Source organism: Oryctolagus cuniculus, chromosome 3, assembly GCF_964237555.1.
Source record: "Oryctolagus cuniculus chromosome 3, mOryCun1.1, whole genome shotgun sequence".
Taxonomy (NCBI): domain Eukaryota; kingdom Metazoa; phylum Chordata; class Mammalia; order Lagomorpha; family Leporidae; genus Oryctolagus; species Oryctolagus cuniculus.
In genome coordinates, this window is record NC_091434.1 from 173,916,968 (window position 1) to 173,940,112 (window position 23,145).

The 23,145-nt window shown below is 45.3% G+C and overlaps 1 protein-coding gene across 2 annotated transcripts in view; it reads left to right on the forward strand.

Moving 5' to 3' along the window:
* AKR1D1 (aldo-keto reductase family 1 member D1) overlaps positions 1-23,145 on the forward strand; it is a 98,151-nt gene that overhangs the window by 42,807 nt on the left and 32,199 nt on the right. For both annotated transcript variants that reach the window (XM_070071342.1, XM_051849851.2), the window contains exon 2: positions 9,905-10,072. In XM_070071342.1, the coding sequence (XP_069927443.1) occupies positions 9,905-10,072 (168 nt within the window). The remainder of the gene's footprint in view (positions 1-9,904; positions 10,073-23,145) is intronic.

A 23,145-nucleotide genomic window follows, 5' to 3' on the forward strand; every position in this document is an offset into this window, starting at 1 on the left:
GCTGTGGCCTAGGAAAGCAGTGAAAGACGGCCCAAGTGCTTGGGCCCCTGCATCCTGGGTCTCCCTGCATGGGAGACCCAGAAGAAGCTCCTAGCTCCTGGGAAGTGAACCAGCAAATGAAAGACTCTCTCTCTCCCTCCCTCCCTCCCTCCTCACCCCTCCTCTTCTCTCTCTCTCTCTCTTTCTCTCTCTCTCTCTCTCTCTCTCTCTCTCCCTCTCTGCCTCTCTGCCTCTGCCTCTACCTCTCTGTAACTCTGCCTTTCAAATAAAATAAATAAATCTTTAAAAAAAAAGCAGTGGGGAGAGTGAGCGTCCTTTCTGGATGCGGATCTTAGGGGGATGCTTCCAGCTTTTCCCTATTCAATAGGATGCTGGGCATAGGTTTGTCATAAATTGCCTTGATTGTGTTGTGGAATGTTGAGGAATGTTCCTAGCCTTCTCCCAGCCAGGTTCAAAGTCAATGGGGACTGCAGATTGTTCCCTCCACTCTGGATCACATGTGTACACAAGAGCCTCTGGCCAAATGCTGCTCTCTCTGCCTGCCACGCCATCAGTACTGCTGAGAAGATGTCATCCTATTTCAGCTAGTTGCTGTGTACATACACAAAATCTTTTGCAGCACCCACCCAAGCCCAAAATGTCTCCCACTCTCTCAGCCAGGCAGTGGGCACTGTGTGGAAATTGGGGTAAAATAATGATGTCCCCTCAACTTCCACTGGGTCGATGGGCAACTGCTAGCAACCACTAGCCCCCAGGGCTCCAGTCTGGACTCATGCCGTGCTCTGGCTATTTCACCATGGGCTGCTGCAGACCCACCTCACCTCCATCTCCACGCTGGTACCTGCTCGGCCCTTGGCTGCTGCAGCTGTCCACTGTGTTCATGTTCATGCTGCATGTCACACCCTCCATTCTCTTCCTCTTGTAGGAATTCCAGTGTGGTAGTCTCTCCAATTCTCCTCTTTAGAGTGCACTTACCATACCCTTTTCTCTAGTATTTATCCCTAGCCTAGCACAGTATGTTGTTCCCTAATCTGCTATCTTGGAATCTCCCTCTACTAAAATTTTTCAGGGAAGGCTGAAATTATAAACACGTAAGCAGTGGCATCTCATTCAGGTTTTTGTAAAAGTTGAGATGGCCTGTTATTTTAAGGGCCAAAGAACAAAAGAACAAATTCAATTGGTGTTTGTTTGTTTTTACTTCTAGAATAGAATGTGTCCTGGATTCTTGTTAGTACCTGTGACCCCTTCCTAGTCACACCCCTGCCATGGAAGCCTTGGCTTTTGGAAATCAGATACCAAGGACTGACTTCTGGGGTGTGCTGGGCAAATCCCCTCCAGAGGAAATACATGTTGTACATCAAGCTGCAAGGATGCTTTGGTGCTGGGGGTAGAGATAACAAAAAAAATTACAAGGAGGAAAGTATAAGTTCTTGTTACAAAATTTTTAACCTGCCAAACTTAAAAAGAACTAAAATGAGAACAGATGGCAGATAGAATAGATAGAATAAGTGAAAGAGCATCTGTAATAAATGAGAAAAATATGAGTACTGGAACTGTTTCCAAACACCACCTCAGACTGGTTGTAGGCTTTGGTGTAGAACATGCAAGCTGTGTCTGCTAACCCAACGTGGAGAAAGCCAATCACTGACCTTGAGATGGTGGAATAAAGTAGATATCTATTGCATAGTGAAGATCAAGGAACCAGTCAGTTATTGCTTAATTTCCAGGCTCCCTGAGGAGTTGGGAGTGAAGATTTTCATAGATTGAAATTGGGACTGAGAGGTGTATGATCAACTTGTATCTAACTTCCTGGTTGGTCAGTGGAACTTGTGACCTTCCATTTATTGGTCAGTGTTGCTGTACTCTTTAAGGAATTTATGGTGGCCACATGGGCACAAGTGGCCTGGGGTTTACATCAAAGCAGCAGTTACATTCTGCCCAGACCTGCAATTCACAAAAACCAAATCACCCCAGGACAACACTGGCCATCAAGGTTCTAATCTGAAGGAGAAGTAAATGACTCCTTGAATTCAGTAATTAGAACTTTGTAAGACTAACTGGATCACTCCCTTAGGTCAGTTTATTTCTTTTGATAAAGGGAAGGCAAGGACATCTTAGGCTAAGGGAGACAGACAAGAGTCTAGGTCCTGCTTTTATATAATGGGGGTTCAATTTCAGAACTAAGTTGATGACTGTGTGTTGCCTAGAAAAGAAATAACTTGTCCAGTTGACAAATCACTGAGGTAACTATACAAAGCTTGACTACCAATTGGATCCAGGCAAAGGACAGAGGGTAGTAGGTTTAAGACCATAAATAGGCCGGCGCCGTGGCTCAATAGGCTAATCCTCCACCTAGTGGTGCTGGCACACTGGGTTCTAGTCCCGGTCGGGGCGCTGGATTCTGTCCCGGTCGCCCCTCTTCCAGGCCAGCTCTCTGCTGTGGCCAGGGAGTGCAGTGGAGGATGGCCCAAGTGCTTGGGCCCTGCACCCCATGGGAGACCAGGAGAAGCACCTGGCTCCTGCCATGGGATCAGCGCGGTGCGCCGGCCGCAGCGGCCATTGGAGGGTGAACCAGCGGCAAAAGGAAGGCCTTTCTCTCTCTGTCTCTCTCTCTCACTGTCCACTCTGCCTGTTAAAAAAAAAAAAAAAAAAAAAAAAAAGGCATTTCAAACTCAGGTTCTTACATTTCTTCGACCTAAGGTTTCTTTTGGTTTTCTTTTTTTCTTATTTTTTTCTTTTATAAAGAGAACAAATGTCATATATTTCATATATACACTTTTAAAAACAAAATGACACCTCCTTCATTCCTACTCACCCCTCTCCTTTCTTATTTTTCTTTTAATTTTTACAATGAGATACTTTCAATTTACTTCATAATCACAAGCTTAACCTCTCAGTAAATAAAGAATTTAGCAAGTGGTAAATAGAAACATCCCTGTTTCTTAGGAGTATAGACAAGGACCGTAAACAAATAATCAAATCTTAAAATGTCAGTTTCATTTACATATATTATATTTTTGCACTCTGTATATTAGTTACCACAAATCAGAGAAAACATGATATTTGTCTTTTGGGACTGGCTTATTTTACCCAGCATAATGGTCTCCAATTGCCTCTATTTTTTTTTTTTTTTTTTTTGGTGGAAGACAGGATTTCTTTCTTTATTACAGCTGAGTGGTATTCCATCATGTATATATACCATTATTTCTTTATCCAGTCATCAACTGATGGACATTTGGGTTGATTCCATATCTTAGCTATTGTAAGTTGAGTTGCTAAAAACATGAGAATACACATAACTCTTTTACATGCCTATTTAATTTCCTTTGGGTAAATTCCCAGGAGTGGGTCATATGGTACATCTATTTTCAGACTTCTGAGGAATTTCCATTTCCATATGGTCTTCTATGATGGTTTACTAGTCTATATTCATACCAACTGTATATTAGGCTACCTTTTTCCTCACCAGTATTTGTGTGTGTGTTTTCTTTTATTTTTGGATGATAGCCATTCTAATTGGGGTGAGGTGAAATGTCATTGTGGTTTTTATTTTTATTTTCCTGATGCTTGGTGATTCCTGAGTGTTTTTCATACATCCTCTGGCCATTTTATTTCATCATTTGTGAAACAAGCTAAAATCACTCCCTTGGAGAAAGGATAGTCTCTTCAACAAATGGTGTCTGGAAAACTGGATTTCTGCAAGCAGAAGTCAAGACCCCACCTTATACCATATATAAAATCAACTCACAGTGGATCAGTAATTTAAACCCAAAACTGTAAACTATCAAATTACTAGAGAAAAACCTAGGGGAAGTACTGCAAGACATTGGCATAGGCAAAAATTTCTGCATAGATTTAAATGTTTTTGCTGAAAGAATAAATTTATCTTTGATTTCATTTCCCACAAGCACTTTGAAATGTCCTTATATGATCTCTGGTACGATAGAGCGTGCTGCATCAAATGACCTGAATGGCAGGGATGTCTGTGGCAAAGCCTGGACCTTCTGCTGAGCCCTTTCCCACACTGTGCCTGCTTGATCCTGACACTGTTCTTGTCACTAAGTACACTGGTAGAGAGAGCCTGTGAGTGTGAATCACACTGCTTCTAAATCCTCAGGAGCCAATTCTGGGCTTTATACTTCCTTCTTAATACTTTTGCAGTCTGCAATGATAGCTATGATTTTTTTCTTAAAAGAACTTTGCAGCAGTCTTTCAAAAATTCACACTTAATTGCTTGTCTTATGCAACTTTGGCAATACCCTATCAGCAGCCTATCTAATTTTCCCTTAAGTTAGGGTTGCCAGATTTAGCAAATAAATGTATAAGATGCTCAGGTAAATTTAAATTTCAGTTTAAAAATTGATAATTTTAATAGAAGCATACCATATCTAATTTAATATTTTGGTTGTAATTATACCAAAAATAATTCTTGCTCATCTGAAATGCAAATTTATCTTGGCATTCTTTCTTTTGGAAACTACCCTAAAATTTCATGTCCATAACCATGTCCATAGCTCTCTGTAGGTCATGTTCTCTGGCTAACACTCATTAAGATAACTTTGGCCACCTCACTTTGGAGCTTAACTGCTACCATGCGGCCCTATTGTTGAAAATTCTGTCATTTCTAATTTATCAATCAGCCCAGATCTGCAATAGCATCTCCCACAATCTGCCTTGGTCCACTGAGGACAGCTGTAACTGACCTCAATGATTTTGGTGTTTTTTGTTTTTTGTTTTTTGGTTTTTGGTTTTTTTTTGCTGAACTATTCCTATATTTTGACAAAAGGAATGTCTTCTGGGCCCTGCTGCAGAACATAGACCATTGTTGGGTTTTCTGGCCTGTACAGTATATTCATTCTCACAGTATATTTGTTCTCTTCTCTGAGGGTTTTGATCCCTCTCCTAACCATTTGCCATGGCATTTGTGGAAAGCCAACATCATTTAGTGTGGATCATTACTTTTTCCAAGGTTTCAAGAACTTTGCTGGTGGTATGTCTTTTTGGTGGTATAATATTCTTTTTTAAGGTGTTAAGTCATACATCAGAGGATAAGATTCCTGTATTAATAAGCTGTCCTTTATCCAGCCTGATGTTCAGCTGTCTCTTGGTGCAGTACCCCAAGAGCCACCCCTATATTTACTCCCCTACTTCTCTTGTACCTATTGTCTAGGTCTGCCATTCCCTCAGTATACCATCTTCTTCCCTTAGCAAACCCACGTTTCTTCCATAATAGATTGCCGAGATGTCTTGTGACTTAATCGTGCTTGTTGATCTGGTGGCTAGGAGAAGATGTACAAGTAGATCCTGCATGGAACACATGTTGCATGCAGAGCCTGCCACATCATTTTCAAAGGAAACAGGGAATGCTAGCCATTAAGAGGGAAGAGCAGATCACTTAAGAAGTGCTGCATCATTTCTTCTACTCTATCTTCCTTTCCCTAATTCTTTTCATCTCGTCTTTTTCCAATGTTACCTTTTATTTTTAGATTTTGTACTATATTTTTGTTTTCAGAATTGTTTTGTTGTTTAGATCTTTCCTAAATCTTTTATGGCACTTTTCACAATTTCCAGTTCTCTGAAGTTGCTTTCAAGTTTGTTTATTTTTTAATCAAAGCAAGCATACATGCTTTTTTTTTTAATTTGAGAAGTTCAGAGAGAAAGCGAGGAGCGGGGAGAAAGACTCCTCATGGCTATTTCACTCCCCAAATGCTCTCCAACAGTTGGGTTTTTCACTTGTCAAATATCCCCAAGAGTTGGAGCTGGGCCATGTAAAAGCTAGGAACTCAGTGGATCTCCAGTATGGGTGACAGGGACCCAACTACTTGAGTCATTACCTTCTGATGTGCAGAGTTTGCAGGAAGTTCAGTGAGCAGAGCTGGAACTCAAACCCAGATACTTTGTTGATATGGGATGTGCCACTATTGAGTTTAAATTAAATCCGTATGTATTTTGCATAGTAACCCCTTATTAGATATATGCTTTGTGAATATTTTCTCCCACTCCATGGGCTGTCTTTTCAGTCTGTTTCCCTTGTTGTGCAGTCCTTTTAGCCTGATGTGGTCCCTTGTGCTTTTGGTGTCATATCCAAGAAATCATTACGTAGTCCAATGTCATGACTCTTTTCCCTTTCTTCTAAGATTTTCAATTTTCTGTCAGAAATCTTTAATGCACTTTGAATTGATTCTTCTGTGTGGTGTACAAGTCCAACATCATCTTCAGGGTGATGCCAATTTTAAGTATCTGTGGCTGTGGTTGGGTGTTTGGTTGTTCCTGCCAGCTTTCACTATGGAATCTTATTTTCTTGGGTATCTTGATTCATCAAGAGTGCAGGTAAATGCTCCTAGAAAAAAGTAATTTTTAGCCTGCCTTTTTAAAACCAACTGTTATCTGTGCTTGCTTTACCCAGGTGCCCTAACACTTTCCAGTACTACCCAGTGACAATAATAAACTGGTCACAGATTCTGGAAGTGAGGGATAAAATTCTCCCGGGAACTAGAACATAGCCTTTGTCTTTACTTTCATTTTTTATCTCATAAACTCATTTTTGCATTCATATTTTCCACAAAAAAATCTCTGATAGATGCTTCCTGTCTTTTCAACATTTCAGTATTAAGACCAGTTTTTAAAAAGTTTTAATCTAACATTTTTTAATAAGTGCAAGGTGGTGCTGTCACTTTCAACGACAGAAGTCTTTGTCTTATTGCTCAATGAGATTACCCTTAACTCTGGAGTCAGAATTTAAAAAGGTTTTTTTGTTTATTTTTATTTATTTGAAAGACAGACACCTAGAGTGAGAAAGGCAGGCAGACAGAGATCATGCAACTGCTGATTCAATTCACAAGTGCCTGCAACAACCAAGGCTGGCTGGGCCTGACCAAATCTAAGATCCTATAATGGATTCTGGGTCTCCCAAATCCAAGAGCCTATAGCTGAGTTCTGGTCTCCCATGTGGATGGCGGGGATCCAAGTACTTGAGCCAGCACCCGCTGCTTCCCCTGGGTACACATTAATGGAAAGTTGGATTTGGAAGCAGAACTGGAACTTAAGCCTCGGCATTCTGATACGCAATTCAAACGTCCCAAGTAGCATCTTAAATGCTGTGCCACATGACCATCCTTGTAATCAAATTTTTGTATTTTAGATATCACCTACTTAAGTATCCAAATATGGTGTCCTGTTTGATATTTCTGATTTATATTAAAATGGATTTTTCTAAATTTATTTTAGAGTTTATGAAAAATATATTTTTGTTACTGCTATGAATTAGAAAGAAGGGCTTTTCTCATATTCACTTTTCCAACTAGTTCCTCCAGATTCGTTAGAATAATGCACCAAATAGTCATTTGTCTCACTACTGCTTTTGCCTATTGAGAGAAAATATATTTATGAAAAACACCAGGCACCCAGGCTTAAGAACAGGCTCCTTGATGATGCCTGAATAACTAAGACTCACTTGCTCCTGTGCCACACTCTTCAATAACACAGTATCACCCATAGACTATGTCAGACTGGACAGTGCGTACCAACTGCTACCTCAGCTTCTCCTTCCCTTTCTCACCTCTCTCCCCCTGCCCCCAATTCTCTGCCCTGTGCTTCCTTTCCTAGATTAATCTTTGAAAATACAAGCATATACTTAAATACCATTGATTGGGGCTTATCCTTTTGTCTCTTGTAGCTCTCTGCATCTCAGTGAACCAGTGGAGAACTCTCTTTTTCCCTCTTCCTTTTAAATAAAAATCAATAATAATACATCTTAAAAATTAAATCTTGGCCGACACCGCGACTCAGTAGGCTAATCCTCTGCCTGCAGCGCTGCCACCCCGGGTTCTAGTCCCAGTTGGGGCGCCAGATTCTGTCCTGGTTGCCCCTCTTCCAGTCCAGCTCTCTGCTGTGGCCAGGGAGTGCAGTGGAGGATGGCCCAAGTCCTTGGGCCCTGCACCCACAGGGGAGACCGGGGTCGGGGTTGTGGGGGCTGGCTCCTGGCTTCAGATCAGCGCAGCTCGCCGGCTGTAGCAACCATATGGGGGTTGAACCAATGGAAGGGAGACCTCTCTCTCTGTCTCTTCCTCTCTCACCGTCTAACTCTGCCTGTCAAAAAAAAAAAAAAATTAAATCTGTACCTACATATGTACTGGCTTTTTCTTGTCATTTTTCCCCAAACAGTTTAGTATAATAATCTTTTACACAGCATTTGCATTGTATCAGGAATTATAAGTAATCTAGACATAATTTAAAATGTTCAAGACACAATCAGTTATATGCAAAAACTACACCATTTTGTGTTATGCATTTGAGCTTCACGAAATTTTGCATCTTCAGGCAGTTCTGGAATCAGAACTGCCAAGGGCAGCCGTACGGGAAACTGAGTGATTTATAAATAACAGAAATTTATTTTATTGTAGTTCTGGAAATGGGGGAGTCCAAGATCAAGTTCCTAGCAGGTTCGGATCCTGTGTCTCTCTGCTTCCTAGATGGCACCATTAACACTGAATTCTTTGGAAGGAGGAGCACTATTTCTCACACAGCAGAGGAACAAAAGAGGGATGAACCCTGCAGGCCCTGTTCACAGCGCTGTCATGCTCTGTTCTCCCATTAGGCCCCCCTGCCCACACTGCTGCCCCAGGATCACATTACAACAGGAAGCCAGAGGGGCCAAAACATTCAAACCACAACAAATGGGTAATCTCTACTCAAGCGTAAAGAATCTGCCAGGGCTTTTGTCCTGTCAGTGGCCATATATTCTGATTCTTACGCTTAATGCAGATAAATAAAATGAAAATGATTTATTTACTAAATTTGATAAAAAAAAATATATCTTGAAATTGCTGCAGTATCTCCCAGCAGTCTCCACTTCTACCCTGCTTTACTGAGGTAGGCGTGACAGACAATGGGCTGCATATTCTGAAGAATGCATTTTGAGGAGTTTAGCAGATCTGTGCACCTGTGAAACTGGCACCACAGTGATGGTAATGAACTCAGCCATCAGGCCCAAAAGTCTGCTCATGCCACAGTGTGGTGCCTTCTTCCTACTGCTACCCCTCCCCTGGCATTCAGTGCCCTGTGTTTATCCCTACAGAGCAGTTCCTGTTTTCCAGCATTTTGTATACATGGAATCAATAGAGTATTCATTCTTGTGGGTCTGGTTTTTGAGATTCGTTGCTGTTGTGTGTATCAACAGTCCATTCTCCTTTATTACTGAGTCATGTTCTATTCTGTTTTGTTTACCTAAACCTTTATAATTCAGCCTTCTCCCAAGAACTTAGCCCCCCCCCCCCATAATAATGCTTTCCTGAATCCTCCTGCCCTGACAAGACTGATCAAACCAATTCTGAAGCCACATAGCTGAAGGCAGGCTTGGGATGAAGGAGTCTCCTGCTGAGGAAGGAAGGCCCCTGGAAGTCATTCCCTCCTATCACCAGACACCATTTTTTTTTTTTTTTTTTTTTGGACAGGAAGAGTAGACAGTGGGAGAGAGAGAGACAGAGAGAAAGGTCTTCCTTTACCATTGGTTCACCCTCCAATGGCCGCTGTAGCCGGCGTGCTGCGGCCAGCGCACCACGCCGATCCAAAGCCAGGAGCCAGGTGCTTCTCCTGGTCTCCCATGTGAGTGCAGGGCCCAAGGACTTGGGCCATCCTCCACTGCGCTCCTGGGCCACAGCAGAGAGCTGGACTAGAAGAAGGTCAACCGGGACAGAATCCGGCGCCCCGGCCAGGACTAGAACCGGTGTGCCAGTGCCACAGGCGGAGGATTAGCCTAATGAGCAGCGGCGCCGGCCCAGACACCATCTTCTGGTCACCAGTGAGGAACTGGGAACTGTCAAACAACTGTTCTGACTAATGATGACTAAACTACAGGCAACACTCATTTTTCTTCTCTCCAACCCCAACCTCCTTGTCATTTCAGACCCCTAAGGGGAGCTGTGCGACATCAGTCAAGATTGCCATTGACACGGGGTACCGACACATTGACGGGGCCTACATCTACCAAAATGAGCACGAAGTGGGCGAAGCCATCAGGGAGAAGATAGCAGAAGGGAAGGTGCGGAGAGAGGATATTTTCTACTGTGGGAAGGTGAGTTCTCGCCTCCACCCCCACCCCGACCCTGTCTCCTTTGTCAATGGTAGGTCCAGTACCTCCTTTCTCTGCTGAAGAAACTTGAGCTTGCCGAGGGGAGGAGGATGTGCTCCCTGTCCCTCACCACTGTGCTCTTCCTCACTGTGAGCCCCTGAAGGGGAGGGCAGAGCTCTTTCTTCATCCCTGGCTGTTGATTTAAGGGGGCTTAATGTGAGAAAAGCCGAATCTACAAAGCAGAACACTTGGGCAGTGACAGGAAGAGTGTTGGTTGTTCATATCCCATAAGCCTTTGCCAGTGCTGTCTTTAAAAGAGCAACCTCCTTCAAGTTTGTATGTACCTGCTTTTCTGTAGATCACCATTTTTTAATTGAGATCTAATTCATCTACCATAAAGTTCACCGTTCTTATCAGGGGTTTTTTGTACATTGACAAACCTGTGCAAGCATCACCTTTACGTAATTGTACAGCATTTGCATTACTCTAAAAAGATACTCCAACTCTGTTAGCAGATATTTTCCATTTATTTCTCTATCCTTGTCACTTGGAAGCCAGGAATCTGCCTTGTTATGTCTTTATAGTCTTTCTGTTCTGGACATTTTATACAAGTGGTATCTATGATACATGAACTTTCACATGTAGCTTCTTTTATGTAGTAGTATAATGTTTTTAAGATATACCCATGTTAAGGCAAAAAGGTGTACATCTTTTTAAAAATATTTATTTATTTAAAAGGCAAAGAGAGAATGTGGGATTGGAAGCGGAGCAAATGGGACTAAAAGAGGCACTCTTATTTGAGCTGTGGGAGTCTGGTGGCTCAGAGGGTTAAGCCTGCTTCTCCTGCATAACTTAAGACTTAGTAATTCTCTAATTATACCTTTACACCTACACCAGAGAGCACTTTTGTCTTACTTAACTACTGTCACTTGTAACAATATCCAGAGTACCGCTGTTTATGATGGCTGAGAACTAGAAACAAACCAAAGCCCCATCAACAGTGGAATGGGGGAATGAAACCAGCTGCTTCTCCCCGGACCTCCCTGCCTCAGAAGCCAGGAGGTCATGGTGCTGGCTAGGGTCCTAGGGCACCCCTGTGCTGAGAAACCTAGCTCCACACACCTGTCTGCAGGAGATGAAGGAAGAACCCAGATTCCCAGAGTGCACCAAAGGGGAACCAGGGACATAACCAGTGGCTCCCAACAGAGGGAGCCCCACCAGAGAGTGGCTGCCAGTGCTCAAAGGAATAAATTCTCGGCCCATGGATTTCCAGGAAATCAAGACAGCCTTCAAGGTTGAGCAGCGTTGGGTTGGCAGACAGGTGTTATCTGTCATTCTATTTTTACTGATAATGAGATCCGTGCAGAGCTGAGACAGAGAGAGCAGTGACAGGACTGATGACCACGGAGGGCCTGGAACAGGGAACGGGACTGCTGGGCAGTCAGCGAAGCCAGGTACTCACTCACGTGAACATGTGGGGAAAGTCAGGAACGGAGGCTTGGAAATCTGGGGTGGCGTTTGTTGAATGAAGCTGTGATGAAGAAGACTAACTCTAATACTGAAGACGTCCCTGTAGTCGTGCTTGACTGTGGCTTTGACCGCTGCCATCACAACCTTTTTTTCAAACTTTTATTTAATGAATATAAATTTCCAAAGTATGGCTATGGATTACAATGGCTTTCCCCCCATAACTTCCCTCCCACCCACAACCCTCCCCTTTCCCGCTCCCTCTCCCCTTCCATTCACATCAAGATTCATTTTCAATTCTCTTTATATACAGAAGATCAGTTTAGCATACATTAAGTAAAGATTTCAACAGTTTGCTCCCACACAGAAACATAAAGTGAAAAATACTGTTTGAGTACTAGTTATAACATTAAATCACAATGTACAGCACATTAAAGACAGAGATCCTACATGAGGAGTAAGTGCACAGTGACTCCTGTTGTTGACTTAACAAATTGACACTCTTGTTTATGGCGTCAGTAATCACCCTATGCACCAGTCATGAGTTTCCAAGGCTATGGAAGCCTTTTGAGTTCACCGACTCTGATCATATTTAGACAGGGTTGTAGTCAAAGTGGAAGTTCTCTCCTCCCGTCAGAGAAAGGTACCCCCTTCTTCATCACAACCTTTTTTAAGCAATTTTAATCTTTCAAAGGTAGACCTCAATGGTTGGGAAGTATACGAAGACAAATTAAACCTTTTATGTCCTTTTGTGTTTCACTCGCAGGAGTACACACTGAACTGACATTTAACCTCATCTTAGTTATGGTGCTCGCAAAACAAAGGAGGACATCAAGTAGCCCTTCTTACACAAAAATGATATCCCTTGTACACTTTGTGCCTTCTATGAGTAAGACTTAAAATACAAATTACTGTTATGTTTTTGGATTTTTTTTAGAGTTTGAAGAAGGCAAGGAGGTGGCAAGGTAAGCAGAAAAGACTTTTATTGAAGACTAAACAGCACAGCAGGGGAAAAGTCAGGTTTCAGCCTGCCAGGACAAGGGGCAGGAGGTCTGAAGGAGAGACTTGAGCCTGCTAGGCAGCGGTGGCAGCCAATTTATGCTCTTTATTGGTAGGGGCCATATGAGGTGGGCCTGAAAGGAGAGAAGGCCCCCTTGGGTCAGCAGTGTCCAGTGTGTGGTGTTATCAGCTCAGGATGTCCCTAGGAAGGAGTTGTGAAACTCAGAGTCAACCTAGAGGAATTTTAGGCAATAAAATAGCACAATGTTATCTTCAGGGCCATTATGCTTGTGCTCACTTTTACAAGATATGGAGTTAACCATTTGAGCCCCAACAACCTAGTAAGTCCTAACAATGATAGCATGTTGGGGTTAGGGATACCCACTTCCTCTGTGCTTACAGGTTTTAAATTTCCAAACTGTTCTGTGACCAGATGTGAAGAGGACTCTGTCTAGTCACTTCTTGTACAACTTGCCTGGTAAAAGAAATTCATGAAATGGATTCCTAGCAGTGTTTTAGTATTTATCAAATAACATCATTTCCTACAGAAAGTTAAGAAAGCTTAGGCTTTTTTAAAGGCAGAGTGACAGATAAGAGAGAGAAAGAGAGACAGATCTGGTTCACTCCCAAATGGCCACAACTGGGGCTGGGCCAGGACAAAGCCAGGAGCTTCCTTCAGGTCTCCCATGTGGATGCAGGAGTCCAAGGACTTGGACCATCTTCTGTTGCTTTCCCAGGTGCAGTAGCAGGGAGCTGATCGGAAGTAGTACTGCTGGGACTTGAACTGGTGCCCATATGGGATGCTAGCACTGCAGACGGTAGCTTAACCTGCTGTATTACAGAGCTGGTGCCAGGTTTGTTTGTTTTTTTTTTTTTAATTGGATGATACAGCACTTAGCTGTCATTCACTTTTCTTAACTATTGTATATATTTAATTCTGTAAGATAAGATTTTTATACATTGGTCTTCCTTAGCAATCATATATTGGCAAAGAAAATGCAGAATGTGAGACACCAGTATGTCTGACTTCATGCAATCATGATGAATCAGACGAGTTGAAAACCTTGATATTTTTGGATTATTATCTCCACTTCTTATTTAGCTCCCTGCTGGTGCAACTGGGAAATCAGTGGAGGATGGCCCAAGGGCTTGGGCCCTTGTCACTCATGTGGGAGGCCTGGATTGGGTTTTAGGCTCCTGGCTTCTTCCTAGCCCAGCTACAGCTTTTTCACCAATTTGGGCATTTAGACAGTAGATGGAAGATCTCTTTCTCTGTCTCTCCCATTTTCTCTGTCATTCTGCCTTTCAAACAAATAAAATCTTCAAAAAATTAACCGTATCCCCTATGTTATATCTTAATGTTAGCCGTCGCAAAGCACACCGGACACCGGAGTAAGGGAGAGGGTTTATTGGGGAACAACCTACAGACCAGAGTGAAGGGGCGGCGAAGGAAAAAAGGGGGTGCGTGTCTGGAATGGGGGTCTAATATAGTTTTTCCAGGGGGTGGGCAGTGAGGTAGGAATTAGGCAATCCCATTAGGTTGAGGGTGGAGCTAGGCACAGGTGATTTGGGCTATGTGGCTACCTGGCTTTCAGTAATGGTGGCTGGTACCGGGGCATAGAATGTAGATCGCGCCACAGATAAGAGACTACCCCTGCGCCAGTTGCCTAACATTCCCCCCTTTTGTTTTTTATAAAGCAGGCATTGTATGGGATAACAAACGCCCAGGAGGGGAGAAGGGGGCGATGGTCTGTCTTCCATAGCTGCTTCCTGCTGGCCCAGGCGATGAGTCTTAAGTTGTTGTTGTTATCTCCTGGGTGGGGAGCCGAGCATATCCCTGCAGCAGCACCTGGTTGACAGCCTGGTTGGTGAAGACTTTGGTTCGCTCCATGATTACTTCCTGTAAACACTTAAATAGACATGGTAATGCAAAAGACAGGGTTAAAATAGCGGCCAATGGTCCTAGGAGTGGCATTAACCAAGTGGCCAGTGGACTCCATAAGGGAGAGGAAAAGAGAGATTCTCCGGACCCTAGGGCAGACTGCTTTATAGAGGTGGCAATTTGCTGGAGCTTGTTAACATTTTGCTCTACCTGCCCTGATTGATTAACATAATAGCAGCATTGTTCTCCCAGGAAAACACAAGTTCCTCCCCTTTCAGCTGTTATAAGGTCCAGAGCCCGTCTGTCTTGTAACACTATGTTTGCCAGTGAGGTAATCTGGCTTTGGAGGCCTCGAATGGCATCTGCGGAAGTTTCAATGGACCTAGAGATCGCCTCTCGTAATTGCTGGAGCTGCTCTTGGAACCGGTTGATGGACATAATGTTGTGGCCCAGAGCAGTTCCCGAGACCACCACGGAGAAGAGGGAAGCTGCGAGGCTGACTCCAACCAGGACAGGGAGGAGGACTGCTGGTTTCTTGCGGACAGGGGGATTAACCTGTAAAAGAAACTCTGAGTAGTCGTATAATGTCAGATTGGGGGAGAGTATCACCAGTACACATGGGCCAGGTGTAGAATGGTTAATACAACTGTACAGGGTGCAGTTACAGAGAAATGGGGTTCCATGTGGACTAGAGAAGGAAGCTGTGGGATTAACTGTTATGTTAATAACACAAGGAATGTTAGTGGGCCAAATCCCGTTGGGTTGTTCTGTTATGGTGGTAGTCCAACACATTGTGTCCTGGCCTCCAGAATGCAAAGGAAGATGACTGATTATTCTCTGAGGATTGGGGGTGCAGGAGTTCCTAGAAGCAGGAACATTGGTGAGCAGGGTAGCTGCAATAAGAGGTTCCTGAAGAGGAGCACATATAAAGCATTGTTGTTGATAGAGAGCCGGGGGTAACGTAGAGTTGGGTAGTTGATAAAGTAAGGCAAGAGACAGATTGATAAGTTGTAGCCATGTTGGGGGAGGTTTGGCTGGGTTAATTAGCTGGGACAGGTGTTCAGAGGATTTCTTTACCATATCGACCACCACGTCCATGGGAGCTGTCGGGAGTTGAGTGTAGATCCTGATAATTTTTATGGTTCCATGGGGATCTCGCAGGTTATTTCCTCTGTACAAAGTGACAGATCCCTCGACCCCATCTTGCCAGACCTGAAGGTGGGGGTCGACTATGGTGAAGGCTAAGAGAGGTTGGGTCCAGTAGTCGGGGCCTAACTGTGGCCTCCTATTTAGAGTGGGTTTTCCCTGGGGAAGGACCTTATAAAATTGTTTTCTGGGGATGCCCTGTCCTTGGTCGGTGTAATAATAGTTACAGGACCATGATGAGCACCCTTTCCAATAGTTATCATTACATGAGCCTTTGTTATCCTTAGTTAAGCACAGATAATATGGATTTGCTATGAAGTGAGATAAACTGTATCTAGCCCAGTCATAACAGTTAAGTATGCAGGCCTGAGCAAAGTTAAAATATAAAGTGATCGGACCTGCACAGCCTGTGGTGGGGCAAAAGGTCACACTGAGTAGTTTGGGTGGGTGGAAGTAGTGTATATCTGAAATTGCCATGCATAACGCATTCCAGGGGCTGCTGCAGATGTGGGACTGACACAGAGGAGTAGAAGGAATGATATTATTGAGAGTTTCATTGTGGTGTATAGAAGAGGGAGTGAGACAATAGAAGGTATGGGAAAGTGTAGATCTCGGAGGGAGTGAGGTCTGAGAAGGTTCCCTGGAAGTGTAAGTCTTCAATATCCAAAAGGAGCTGAGAGGGGTCAAGAGGTAAGGAGTGTGTCTGATACTCTTCCCACAGGAGTTGTAGGAAGATCTGGTAGTGGTGTAAGAGGGGATCAATACTTATCCGGAATTGGAATTGGCGGATGGCTGGATGATTATTGCTTCTCCAAGGTGGGTTCATTAAGCACAGGAGGATCTGGGTTTTCAGGTATCGTTGGCAACGGAGCCTGAGACTGGGTAAACTTGGCTTTGAGTGGCCCTGTGGGAGTAACTGTATAATGAGGGGGAGGAGAATGCTTAAGGTGGGTGAAGTGGATCCAGTGAGGGGTTCCCTGCAACTTTGCTGCAGTAGGAGTAGTGAGAATAACCCAGTAAGGTCCAATCCATTTAGCCTGTAGTTTAGTGGGAGTGGGAGGTCAGGAGAGGTGTGAAGAGGACAGGAAGACCTCATCTCCCACTGTGATGGGAGGAGAGCTGTCTGAGGTAGTTGGACTTGGAGCTGGGCAGTGGGTGTCTGTATATTTCTGTAGCTCTGATTGGAGAAACCTAAGAGGTGAGAGTAGATGGGATGGTAAGAGTGAAGATTGAGAGTGTACAGTTGGAGGGATTAAGGGACGTCCGTACATCAGTTCAAAAGGTGAAATATTGAGAGGTTTTCTTGGAAGGGCCCTTATACAGAGCAGGGCCAGAGGAAGTAGTTTAGTCCAGTCCAGGTGAGGCTCAAGGGAAAGTTTAGTCAGTATTTTTTTTAGCGTATGATTTGCCCTTTCTACTTTTCCTGAAGATTGAGGGTGGTAAGGGATATGGAAGTGCCAGGGGATGTTAAGCACCTTAGTCAGCAGCTGAGTTACCTGAGATGTAAATTCAGGACCATTATCTGACTGCAGAGAGCTAGGAACCCCGAAACGGGGGATAATTTCCTGAAGTAGGATGTTGGAAACGGTTAGCGCCCGTTTGTTAGTAGTAGGGAAAGCCTCGACCCACCCAGAGAAAGTATCTACCAACACCAAGAGATATTGAAAACGTCTCACTCTGGGCATATGGGTGAAATCAACCTGCCAGTCAGAGGCAGGCAGGTGTCCTCTGGCCTGATGAGAAGGGAAGGGTGGAGGATGGAGGTTAGAGTTAGGGTTTGTCCTTTGACACACGGAACAAGAAGAGGTGAGTTGTTGAAGATATTTGGCATCTTCTGGTGAGAGAGGAAGGGTCTGTTTGACAAATGATAATAGAGAGGAGACATTGGGATGAAACAGGTGGTGGAGATAGAATAAGATAGCCCGAGTGGAGGGCTGTGGAGACAGCTGGTCCTGAGGGTGGATAGCAGGTGGAATGAAAGATGCAATGGAAGGAGTAGAGGACAGCGCCGCCTGACGAGCTGCCTGATCTGTCCTGTTATTACCGGCAGTGATGGAAGAATTATCAGTCTGATGAGCCTTACAGTGGACAAGTCCAATTTTTGTCGGAAGATGGGCTGCCTCTAGGAGAGGGGTTATGAAAGTAGCGTTGGACATGGCTGTCCCTTAGTAGTAAGAAGGCCTCTTTCCTTCCAAATAGCTGAGTGGGATAGGAGAATATGGAAGGCATATTTTGAGTCAGTATAGACAGTAATAGTTTTGTTTCTTGCCAGAGTAAAGGCACAGGTTAGAGCATAGAGCTCAGCCTGCTGATTAGTGGTATTAGAAGGGAGTGGTCCTGCCTCTACGATGTCAGTGGTTGAAACCACAGCATATCCTGCCTTTTTTGTTCCCTCATGAAAGATAGAGCTACCATCTGTGAACCAGACTAGAGTGGGGTTAATGAGGGGACCCTCCTGGATGTTTGAGAGGTGAGGTAATAGATGTTCAATAGTCTCAATGCAGGAGTGGACAGGTACTGAATAATCTGCAGATGGAGGAGGAGGGGGAAGGAGAGTCGCTGGGTTAAGGGGAGGACAAGGTTTAAAAGTGAGGGTAGGGTCCTCAATTAGCTCTACCTGCAGGGCCAGAGTGCGAGATGGTGGAAGAGACTGAAGGCCTTTGTAAGTCAGAAGCTCTGATAAGTGGTGTGAGGAGAGGATGGTAAGTGGTGAGCCAAAGGTGAGTTTCTTTGACTCTTGTATGAGGAAAGCTGCTGAGGCTAGCACTTGTAAGCAGGGTGCCCAACCCTTAACTGTGGGATCTAAAGTTTTTGAGAGATAGGCCACAGGAGCAAAAGAGGGACCCGCTTGATGTCCGAGAACTCCCAGGGCTGTTCCCTGCTTTTCGGTGACATAAACAAGGAAGGGCCGTGTGAGATCTGGTAAGTGTAAGGCAAGAGGCCTGTAGGATAGCCTGTTGGAGCTTACGATACTGGGAGGTAATTGGAGTCGCAAGGGGCTCCTGGAGGGGCCCCTTTGCGGCTTCATAGAGTGGACGGGCTAAGAAGGAGAAGTTTGGAATCCAGGATCGTAGAAATCCTGCCAGGCCTAGAAAGGAAAGAATTTCTTCCTTGGTAGAAGGAGGTGGGAGGTCAGCTATGAGGCGCTTTCTGTCAACAGTGATAGATTTGAGGGTGGGGGTAAGATGAACCCCAAGATAGGTTACCTCAGGCACACAGAGCTGTGCTTTGGCGAGGGATACCCGGTAACCTCTGGCTTCTAGGAAGCTGAGGAGAGTAGCAGTCTGTTGTTGGCTATCTATCTCCGAGGGGCTGCAAAGGAGGAGGTCATCGACGTACTGGAGAAGAAAGGAAGGTGTTAGGTCCAGGGTGCCCAGATCACTTGCCAAGGCCTGACCAAAGAGGCTGGGGCTATCGCGGAACCCCTGAGGGAGTACAGTCCAGGTTAGTTGAGTGGACACTTGGGTGTTCGGGTCAGTCCAGGTGAAAGCAAAGATGTCCTGAGAGTTAGGATGTAAAGGGATGGTAAAGAAAGCGTCCTTTAGATCCACGACAGAGTAATGAGATGTGGATGAAGGGATAGAGGAAAGGAGGGTGTATGGATTGGGGACCACAGGGTGTATTGGCACTACAGCTACGTTAACAAGGTGGAAGTCTTGTACCAGGCGAAAGGACCCATTAGGCTTTTTTACTGCCAGTATTGGGGTGTTGAAAGGGGAGCTAGTCTTGCGTAGCAGGCCCTGATGGAGAAGTTTAGAGATTATAGGCTTTAAACCTCGGAGGCTGGAAAGGGATAGAGGATACTGCTGCTGGGAAGGGAATGTGGAGGAATTTTGTAACTTTATTTGGACGGGAGGATGGTGGGCTGCCACTGTAGGGTGGCTAGTGTCCCATACCCGTGGGTTGACTGTGGACAGGGGTCCTGACATGGGTAGGGTGGCTGGGACCAGGTTATCTTGAGAGAGAAATAGTAAAGAGGGAGGCAAAGGCGAGCTGGAGGACACGGCCATAGGCTGAAGGGTAAAAACCACCAAATCGGTAGAGTATGTCCCTCCCCAAGAGGGGGGTGGGACAATGAGGTATAACAAGGAAAGAATGGGAGAAGGGTATCATATTAATTATGCAAAGCAGTTTTGGAGTCTGTAAGGGTCTATAAGGCTTTCCCTCCGCCCCGACTATGGAGTTGAGGCAGCAGAGGTAGGCCCCCAATACTGGGTAAGGGCTGAGAAGGTTGCCCCTGTGTCAATAAGGAAAGAAATTTGCCTACCTGTTACCGTCACAGTTACCCTGGGCTCCCGCGAAGTGATGGCCGTAGTCGGGTGGTGGGAGTCCGGGCCCCTTCAGTCCTCAGTAGCCAGCCCTAGAATGTCAACCTGGGGCATAGGTGAGGAGGATAGCCTACTGCCTCGATGGACAAGAGGACAGTCCACACCCCAGTGGCCCTTCTGGCGGCATTTTGGGCAAGGACCCGGTGGGCCTCTGGGATTAGGACACATCCTGGCCCAGCGACCCGTTTGGCAACACTTGAAGCATGGACCCGGAGGGTTTCTGCTGTCGGCAGGGTTCCTGCAGTTAGCTGAGTTACTGGAGGTAGCAGGTTGCTGGAAAACCTTGGCCAGCATCTGGAATTTTTGCTTTTGGGCTCTCTCGTCCCTCCCATTATATACTTTAAAGGCCACCTCTAGAATTTCTGCCTGTGGAGTTAATGGACCCTTCTCAAACCGCTTTAACTTTGCCTTAATATCTGGAAAACTCTGAGCAAAGAAATGATTCATAAGAAGACTGCGGCCATCGGGAGACTCCGGATCCAGACTGGTATATTGGAGGAGAGTCTGCGTTAGGTGCCGCAAAAAGGCAGAAGGATTTTCTGACCTATCCTGGATAACTTCTCCCAGCTTATCATAATTTACGGCCTTTCTGGTGGATTTCTTTAGGCCGGCTAACAAGCAGGTGATAAAATGATTTCTGGCTGTTACACCACCAGGAGAGTTGTAATCCCAATTGGGGTCTTGCTCCGGGACCGCGTCTGCACCTATGGGACGGGCAGGGTCCGTCTGATGGATCTCATCTGCGTGGAGACGGGCTTGTTCCCAAACTCGCCTTCGCTCTTCTGGAAGAAGGGTATTATAGAGAATCATAAAGATATCATGAAAGGTCAAATTATAAGATTGGCTCAAGCAGCAAAATTCCTTAATGTACGCTGTTGGGTTAGAGGTAAAGGAACCCAATTTTTGTTCGATCTGTGAAAGATCAGCAAGTGAGAAAGGGACATGGACCCTTACGATGCCCTCCACCCCTGCCACCTCCCGTAGGGGTAGCATGGAAGCGGGCTCCTTGGCTGCTGCTTGGGAGCGAGTGACTCAGGGACTGGGAGCAGGGGGAGGTAGGGGAAGGGCTTGAGGGAGAGGAAGGGCGGGGATGGAATATGGATCCTGGAAAGGGCAAGGGGGGAGGTTGAAGTGTAGATTGGGTTTGGGATAAGGTTAAGGGTATGGTGGGTGTGGTGGGAGCCGGAATGCCCTGAGGATGAGATAAGCAAGGAACTGGCAATAAGGTGGGGGAGGCACGGTAGGAGTGGGGGTAGGAGCTGAGGAGGAAGTACACGGCAGACAATAGTTTTGAGGAATAGATAAGCAAGAGGCTTTCGATAAAATGGAAGAGATTGCAGTGAAGGTGGGAGCAGTGGCTGACCCCACCCCCTGGAATTCGGTGGGAGGGGGAGGTGAGGACGCAGCCAGGGCTGGAGCCGATGGTGGACTCTGCATCTGCTGCGTGGGAGATAATGGCGCTGGAACTTCAGCCGCTGAGGCCTCGGGAGGCGGCTGAGTCGGTGCCTGTAGATTGGAGCGATACGGGGGAGGTTCGTCTGCAGGATCAAAGGAGGTTAGAGATAGGGAACGAGATTTTCTGCTCAGGCCTCTGACCCCGAGTGGGAGTCTTGGAGACCAGAAGGACCTGAGCGGGAGAGCAAGAAGTACACAGGGAAGGTTTAGTTCGAAGATAGGAAAAGGCTTGAACGTATGGAATCTCCCTCCATTTTCCCGAATGCTCACAGAAGTGATAAAGGTCCTGAATGATATCAGGGTCAAAGGTACCGTGGAGAGGCCATCCCAGTTGGCTGTCAAGGTCATACTTGGGCCACACCCGATTACAGAGAAAGATTAGGCGTCTCTGCTTGAGGGCTGGGGCCAATTTGAGAGGGACCATATTACTTAAAAGACAACCAAGAGGAGAATCAGATGGAACGCGGGAGGAGGAATTTCCCATGGCGACTCAGTAGGTCAGATCAGTGGACAGCAAGCGTCCTTGAAGTCCTGGCCGTCTGACTAGGAGAGGAATGGGAGCAGAAGGCGGGGTTGTCACCCAAGCGCCCACTGGAGCCCAGGGCCTAGCCTGTAGAGAGGCGAACAGAGATGGAGTCGTCACTCACACCCACTGTTGCCTGGACACAGTGTCCATAGAGGCTAAAGGCCTTAAGTAGAAGTAGGAGTGGTGGCTAGAGTTCAGTGCTATGACCTTTACGAGAGTAGTCAGGCGAGTATTCGACAGTAGACCACCACTCAAATAGCACTCGCCGTGAGGAATTTTCATCCCGTGTCTTACCTCAAAATTTGGAAGGCCAATGTGTGGATGGAGGTCGCGGAGCGATTGGTGGCTTGGAAAGAGTTCCGGAGATGTGCTTCACAACTGGCAAAAATCCAGGACCCCAGAGCACTGGAAGATGCTGGATTACCAATATAAGGCTATCCGAGTCACGGCCCCAATGTTATATCTTAATGTTAGCTGTCGCAAAGCACACCGGACACCGGAGTAAGGGAGAGGGTTTACTGGGGAGCAACCTACAGACCGGAGTGAAGGGGTGGCGAAGGAAAAAAGGGGGTGCGTGTCTGGAATGGGGGTCTAATATAGTTTTTCCAGGGGGTGGGCAGTGAGGTAGGAATTAGCCAATCCCATTAGGTTGAGGGTGGAGCTAGGCACAGGTGATTTGGGCCATGTGGCTACCTGGCTTTCAGTAATGGCGGCTGGTACCGGGGCATAGAATGTAGATTGCGGCACAGATAAGAGACTATCCCTGCGCCAGTTGCCTAACACCCTAGGTATAGCAGTCTTAGTAGTATCTGGACAGACCTCTTAAGTTAAAATCATGGATACTGTATTTCCTAGCTGTACAGACTTGATGAAGTTTATGTACCCACTATTCATAAACTGCTACTACTTCAAACCCATTGGGCTCCATGAAAACATTCAATGTTTGTTGATTGAATACCATGTTACAAATCAGAAAATCTGACAGACTAGAAAGAAAATGACCTTTGAGGCCACTTGATATATGATTTAAAATCATATGCCCTATGTTTGAACTTGCCACATGCTATTCGAAATATTGATTTCTCTGAGTCATACCTTCATTTTCAATACTATGTAACTGATACTACCTCCTATGATGATCTGTGCACAAAAGATAGAGTTAATTTGCTGTGGTTATTTTCTTGTTAGGTGATGAGAACATATTTTACTCCATTTGTTCTTATATTATGAAATCACAGCTAGGAAATTTTCTATGGAAGGCCAGATAGAAAAT